The following is a 7,586-nucleotide window of genomic DNA, read 5'->3' as shown; positions in this document are numbered from 1 at the left end:
TTGGATAGAAGTTACAGGAAGGCAGATTTGGGCACAGTACAATCAGCAGGTCACTGCAAGGGGCTAAGTCTACTGGACAATTGTTTCAGGCAAGAGGTAAGGCGTTGGTGATCAACATGGTTACTTCCAAGTCTCAAATCCTCCGGCTACACTAAGCCCTGTGGTTGTGTTACCTCACTGACACTTGATCAGAGTTGTTCCACCTATTCTTTTGCTTATGGAAGTTTATGCTCTAGCAAAGAAAATAGCTTCCACTTCCTGTGGTTATTTAAATATGCAATCCATCAGAAAGGGGTGGTAATGTAATACTTGAGGTTTCAAATAGGTATGAACAGCATATTTTTTGTAGGAAAAGATATAGGTATTAATAGACTACAGCCTGGATGGTTATACACCCAAATGCTAACAATTCTTATTGATGGGATGATAGGGATTGATTTTTACAATTTGAAAGTTCATAAAAGTATTGCTTAAGGACAGGGAACGGAACACTCTCATTTATATGTATTCCTTGTGCTCACCATGAACACCAAAAGTAATTGGTTCCTAAGACAGTGAATTCTATTCCAGACAAGAATGAGACCAGAGATTCAGTGTTGTTAGTCATTAGCAGGTATTAAACATCTGAATTTATGTTCAATAGATGTGATGTGCTTAGCACAATGTGTGCTAGCACGTGCCTCCTTCCCCTTTCTCCCATCCAACCCCAGTGTCAGGTGTCTCCTCCTATTAAGTGGAAAAGCACATACCAGAAAGCAAGAGAGCCAAGTTTAAATATCCCAGCCCTTATTTGCCTTAGATCACTTCAGACCCTGTGTTTTCATTTTCTCACTTCCAAGATAAGGAGGCTAGTCCATGTTACCTCCTCTCCCAAGGTTCTCATGGGAGAGCCATGATTCCAACTCCATGGAAAAGCACCTAGCATTCCCAAGTCAGAATCCACTGGATCTGGACAAAGGAGAGCCTTTTCCCTGTGACTAATCTCCTAAAGTGGCTTTCCTTAAACCATTTTGTTTGGCTAAAAAGAGTACCTTTGTTGTACTCTCATTCCTTAGAAGACCACCAAGAATGGACCACCAGAGTCTCAACACAATGACTGTATTTATTATTTTATCACTACATTAGAAATGAAAATAAACTGAGAAGTTGCAAATGCATGCCACTTCATGAATATTGTGGAACAACAGATACATCCACTGTAGAAAGTTAAAAGTGGCTTAACTTTTGGGGATGCAAAGACTACACAAACACAGGTCATCAATGGTAATATTATTAACAGCACCTGCCAGATGGAATGTATGTATCAATGGAAAATTTTAAAAAGGGACCACTGGCTGGGAATACAGGTAGGAAGAAATCAGAAGATGCCTAAAATCTCTACAAACACATAGGTTTATAAAAAACAAACCCCAAACTAAGACACTTAAGCAATGTTGAAATTTGCTGTTGGGAGGAGATCCCCATTTTACGATGTTTGAACACACTCTTTCTCTTGTTGGATAGCTGGGGGGAAAAACAAACACAAAAAAAATCATTAAGGAGGTATATTCCTAGGATTAAGTTCAGTTTTCTTCCAAGAGTTCTTTGCCAAGTTATTGAAGCCTGTCATATCTGCTTTAAATTTAGAAGGCTAAGGCACTAACCACAAATCCCCAGTCAAGTGTTGTGTGTGTGTGTGTGTGTGTGTTGCATGTGCATGCATGTTAACCACCTGAACATTTATGAGAACCTACGTCAACTGCGTGTTGTTTTTTCATTTGAGAAGCAGATTCATGCTGTTGCCATTTTTTCCATAGGTTATTCTAAGACTGAAGAGGAAGTGAAGCATTTTCCTCAGATTTATCTATCACTATATAATTAGGAAGTTATACCCTTTCAGATAATTCTAACTGTGGAACTCAAATAACACTGACATGATAAAAAGTGCCCCTCAGGTTTGTGAATATGCTTGGAGTTTTTCTATCAGGCTGTAACTCCCAAGGGCAAATCTGATCCTTTGGAGCCTGGGAACCTTAGGTGCCCCCAAGATCTAAACTTTTTCTCTGCCTTATCTTGTCATCAGGTAGAGAAAGGCAACACTGCAGCTTGTGTGGTTCTTTAGGAATGAAATCATGGACCCAAATTGCTAGATGCAGAAAATGCCTAGTAACCATAAAGTGGACAAAACTAAGATATTTCTAGTGCTAAGTCTAATATTCCAAGATTGGTTATAATGAGATTTTTAGTAATCTTCCAACAAGAAACCAGTTTTTTATTCTCCCATTACTTCTTGGCTCTGCCACGTGAGAACCACTTATATAACTCAAGTAAGAAAACAACTATTTGATATTTTTAACTGTTGCATTAAATACAATAGTACGGTAATTATTGCTTAGTTAGTGGCGAAATTTACTAGAAGAGTTTATTTACTGAGCCTATAAATTTCACCATTGTTTTTCTCCACTAGAAACCCCCAGCCCCATGACTTACTTTCCTGTGAAGGGAGAGTATTTTTTTCTTCAGTATTGGTTTTCTTCAGTTTTGACCTGTCAAACTTCTCCACTTCAGACAAGTCTGGCTTATCACTCATCTTGACTAAAAGAAAGACTGAAAAAAAATTTAACTTAAAATCGGCAGAACTATGGTCATACTAAGGTATCACAGCCAAAATTTCTCATATTTAATATCAATGCATATTTTACCTGCTGATTTTCAACAAGAAAACAGCACACATCTTTGAAAAGTCATGTTTTTATTAGAATACTTTGAATTACACATCACTGCTCCATTTCTGATAGGCAGGAAAAGCCTGAATCAGGATGCACTAGAAATCAAGATGCTCTAAAATCCAGTCAATATGTCTGACTCTTTTACAATCATAGCTGAGGTCAAATGGAGGTGACAGAAGCACAAGAAAAGATAGAGATAGATTTAACCAGCTAATGATTTGTCACAAGAGATAGCATTTATTTGAGCAAATTCACATTGCATTCAATTAATTTGGGGCATTTTTCCTGGGGAGTAGGAAGCAGCACACAAAAAAGGGTGGCATAAGTTGTACTAGTTTCTTTCCATTTTACCTGCCCAAAGATAGATTCAGGAGCCACAGTAAGAGAGGGAGGGGATTTAATCCAGTCATAACTAATTACATGTCCTTATGACACCGGTTTGTAAATGCTGTAAGAAGACACAGCTAATTAGGATCAGACCAAGGACTTAAGCAGAATGGGATAAACCAAATAGAGCTGATTTTTATTTCATCATGTTTTCTCTGCAAAAGGAGAGGTAGGAGATGGGGTGCCCTGTGACCATTCTGGATTTATCGGAGCAGAGACAACAGAAGACCCCAGAGACCGGAAAACAGAGCTGTTCAGCTCGTGCCTGGTCCCACCCTGGTAGGGGTAAGACAGGTTTAGTGCCCAGAGTAGAATGGAAAGGCCCCCAAGCAGCCAGAAGTACCGAGTATGACTCCCTTCCGTCGAAGTCACCCTAAGACCCTCCTCTGATGAGCGACCAGTCGCCTATCTCCTGAGGTAGGAAAACAGGGACGAACAAATAAATTATAAAGGGCTGGGCGCATGAGCCATTTTGTCAGGAGCAGTTTGCTTACATTTTAAAATAACCATCATCTTTGTCGGGCGCGCAGCCCACCTTTTGGCCACAAAGGGAGAACGCGAAGGGCCTGCCCCAGAGGGCCCATTCCGGGCAGCACCGAAAGTCCTCGTCCTCTCAGCCTCGGGCTTGCAGTCACAGCGGACCGGCCGCTCTGAGGGACCGCCCCCTCGGGCCTCCCAAGGACCCACCCAGGGAGAACTCGGCAACGCGCAGAAGGCGGCGCCGCAGAAGCCACTCCACACACAGGACGACGTTAGCCTTCCCGCGCGGAACCCTGCAGTTGTAAGTCGCGGAGCAGTCTCCGCCCCCAGGCCCCGCCTCAGACCCCCCCTAGCCATCTCTGATTGGATGAGGGATCCCAGGCCCGCCTCTTCGGCCCCCCCCCCCCCGCTTTCGTCTTGTAAGCTTGAGCCCGCTGTCTCCCCTCTACTCAGGACCTCTGCCCTGCAAGTGTCTTGATGACTTCATACCGGAGCCGCCTCCCCAGACCCTGTCCAAGCCCTCTCTGATTCGCCGAGGGATCGCCTGCCTGCCTCCCCGGTTTCTCCCACTGTTTTCGTGCTGAGGATCCACTTCCCTCCTTCCCAAGTTTACTCACTCCTCCAAGATAATTGGGGCCTCGATGTAAGCAAACACTTCTTTCTCGCCCAGTTAGCTTCCAACATCTGGAACTGGCTTTTTATAGCCATAGAGCCTAAGTACACTGTGATAACCAAACAATGGTTTGCAAGCAATGCTCAGTGGCATCTGTTCTAATCCTTGGCCAGGTCATGGAGGAGGGAAGCTCACTGAGAGGGTGGGCAGTTCAGAGTCATTCACTCCCACAGCTGAACAGTTCTGTGACAGTGGTGCTCTCCGATGTAAAAGTCACATTTTCAACTTTCTCAGCCACTGAACACGGTAGTAGTCAGTAGGGTAATCACAGGAGGATCTACTGAGGCTATTCATCTTTATCTCCCCAATCCCTAGCACTTTGCTTGGCCCAGAACAGACTAGGTAAGTACCTGTCTATAAATTGAGGTAATACATCCATGATAGAGCAGAAATTTTGGACAACAGCACCACCCAGTGTCCATGTTGGGGGAGAAAAGTGAGGATCCAGTAGTTACTTGAAAGGACCAAATGTTCGAGGTCACTTTCTGGATACTCACCCAGAACCTTAGAGCATTAAGGTAAGATGGAGATAAGACTGTCTTTAGCTTGTATCCCATATTTGCCATATGGCTCATGTATGGTGGTAAAGATACTCTACATAGATCAGCACCCATTCTCTCCACAAGGATTTCTCAAGCCCTCCCCACTTCTCTCCATTCATTCCCTTTTCTATGTCCTTGTAGCACTTCATGTTAATTTGAGAATTTTGTGTTTGTTGGAGAAATTTTTAAAGCAGAAAGCCACCCTCATTCAACAAATAATATTTATTGAGTACCTAAATGTCCCAGGCACTAAATACAATAAACACCAATGTTTCCATGATCAGAGTTGAATGTTTTTAACATTTGGGTTTATTTACTGTCTTTTTTTTAAAAAAGAATAAAAATAGTACAGAAAAACTGAAGTTCCTTGACCCTTGCCCTGTGTCCATTTACTCCCACTTCTCCAGAGGTAGTCCAATCTTGAATGTGAAGTATAGTTTCTAGACCATTTTTCTATCATTACAGATTTACACAATCTCTGTTTCCAAGAATGACATGGTATATTGTATGAACCAGTGCTCCAGGTATAAGACTGAATTTCCACATTACTTGGGGTCAAGAGGAAGTTCCAGACACCCACCCACCCCACCATAGCCCAAAATTCAAAATATGCCTTCAATCTATCTGCCTTGAATCCATCAGAACTCATCTAATAACTATTTTTATCCTCATTTACGCCAGTTACCACAAGAACCCCGAGATCCCCCATGATACCCCTCAACTCCCTCACTTTAACCTCCATAAGGCTGTGACCACATCCCCTCTCTAGTTTACTTCTCACACCTCTTTCCTATTCCTAAAACATAATGCACCCTCAGTAATTCCCCTATATCCTCAACCTCTTCTCTAAATGTGTCCTTTATTGTCTTCCACTAACAGACACCAGGCTCTCCCCCTGAGGACTCTGTGTCCCCTGAAGCCCACTCGAGAGGAGCATATGATTTTTCTCTCCCACCACCATTGTACCACAGAACCTGAAGGCTGAATAAATGTCTTTCTTGCTTCTTATTGCTTCCTTAGGCAATTCCTCTCCCACATCCTTGAAAACTGTCAGCTTTTGGCAGCTTGTCACCAACTAGCCTTTATTGTTGGCATCTACCAAACTTCAGTTTCCCATCTCTCCTTATTTCTTGAAGATTTTAGCTCCTGGAACATGGTCACTCTCAATGAAGTAGTACTGTCTTAATTCCTGGTGAGCTCAAGAACAACCGTTCTGACACACTGACTCCCTCAGTTCCTTGAACATTTCTCCTTCATGACATTGTCTTTGACCCCATCTCAGCTACTCACTCACATGGCCATATCTTAGGCCCTGTCATAGCAATGTTAGCAACTCCTCCATAATCTCAATTTCAAACATCCCTCTTTCTATCACCTCGTCTCTTTTCAGCTCACTCAGAACCCCACCTTCTTTCAAACTTACCAAAATCTCCAACCCATAGGTCTTACCAGATTTCATCATCTCTTGCTCCCTCATTGTTTTATCTCCCCTCCTTCCCCAGCTCAAATGTTATGTTCAGTCTTCATTAACACTTGTTTACATATACCCTGTATTCTCCTGCCCCTCTCTCACTTTGTATTGTTTCCCTGGCAAAATCATAACCCTGACTAAACCCAAATACACCTCAAGGAGCTTGAACCCACACAGCTAAACCTGGCTGGAGGAAAATGTACAACCACATGACTAACTTGAACTTGACTAACATGAACTTCAATCTGGCCCTTAATGCTGCTAGTCAATTTACTCAGTAGGCCTCCTCTCCCTTAACTTTCCAAATGTTCTAAGTTATGATTTCATACCTTCTCTCTCCTCAAACTCCCAACACCACCTCCCCACCCCAACTTTTCTGTTACTTTCCATTTTACCAGAAAATTGTAGCTATCAAAAGAGAAATTTCACTGACTTCTACCACCAGGAACATCACTTCACCTACCCACACCTGCATCTATATACATAGCCTTCTTGTTGATACCTTTATTAGAGTTCTCCAGAGAAACAGAACCAATAGGATAGATAGATAGATGATAGATAGATAGATAGATAGATAGATAGATAGATAGATAGATGATAGATAGATAGATATGTAAGGGATTTATTATAAGGGATTGATTTATGTGGTTGGAAGGCTGAGAAGTTCCACAGTCTACTAAATGCAAGATGGAGACCCAGGAAAGCCAGTGATGAACTTTAAAGCCTGAAAGCCCAAGAACCCAGGGCCAGGGGGTGGCTGTGGAAGGTGGGGGGCAGGCAATGGTATAAATCCCAGTCCAAGTCCAAAGGCCTGAGAACCAGGAGTGCCAATGCCAAAGGCAGGAGAAGAAGAATGTCTTAAGTTAAGCAGAGAGAATAAATTTGACCTTTCTCTGCACTTTTTTTTTCTATTTGAGCCCTCAACAGATTGGATGAAACCCACTCACATTGGTGAGGGCAATTATTTTTACTCAGTCTACTGATTAAAATGCTAATGTCTCCTGAAAACACCCTTGCAGACACACCCAGAAATAATATTTTATCAGTTATCTGGGCATCCCTAAGACCAGTCAAGTTGACACATAAAATTAACCATCACAGAAATTGTCTTATATAAATTAGCCAAAAAATCTTTAATATGAGTGAAATAGAAAAGGATATGCTTGAAAGGATGCCAAAAAATGTCAAAGAATTTTAAAATGTGCTAGTATATATAGAATGCTGTCAAATTTTAAACGCTTTTTAGAAATAAGAAAATAAAACAGTTGTGTCCTAAAATTGACTAAAGACATTTTTGGATTATTTGGGTTGTCAAAATATAAAAA

General features: G+C 41.9%; 1 protein-coding gene across 2 annotated transcripts; it reads right to left on the bottom strand.

Moving 5' to 3' along the window:
* Positions 1-1,082: 1,082 nt before the first annotated feature.
* TMSB15A (thymosin beta 15A) lies at positions 1,083-3,738 on the bottom strand. Of its 2 annotated transcripts, none has more exons than XM_078065167.1 (3): positions 3,590-3,738; positions 2,470-2,586; positions 1,083-1,503 (listed from the first exon to the last, which is right to left on the bottom strand). In XM_078065167.1, the coding sequence occupies exons 1-3, from the start codon at positions 3,606-3,608 to the stop codon at positions 1,466-1,468; spliced, it is 174 nt and encodes a 57-aa protein (XP_077921293.1). In that variant the 5' UTR covers positions 3,609-3,738; the 3' UTR covers positions 1,083-1,465. The 2 variants fall into 2 exon arrangements, with proteins under 2 accessions (XP_077921293.1, XP_077921292.1); XM_078065166.1 differs by having other exon boundaries at positions 2,470-2,602; positions 3,603-3,738.
* Positions 3,739-7,586: the final 3,848 nt, after the last annotated feature.

The sequence above is a fragment of the Halichoerus grypus genome, chromosome X, assembly GCF_964656455.1.
Source record: "Halichoerus grypus chromosome X, mHalGry1.hap1.1, whole genome shotgun sequence".
Taxonomy (NCBI): Eukaryota; Metazoa; Chordata; class Mammalia; order Carnivora; family Phocidae; genus Halichoerus; species Halichoerus grypus.
The sequence above is the reverse complement of the archived record's forward strand: the minus strand, read 5'-3'. Positions and strand labels throughout refer to the sequence as shown.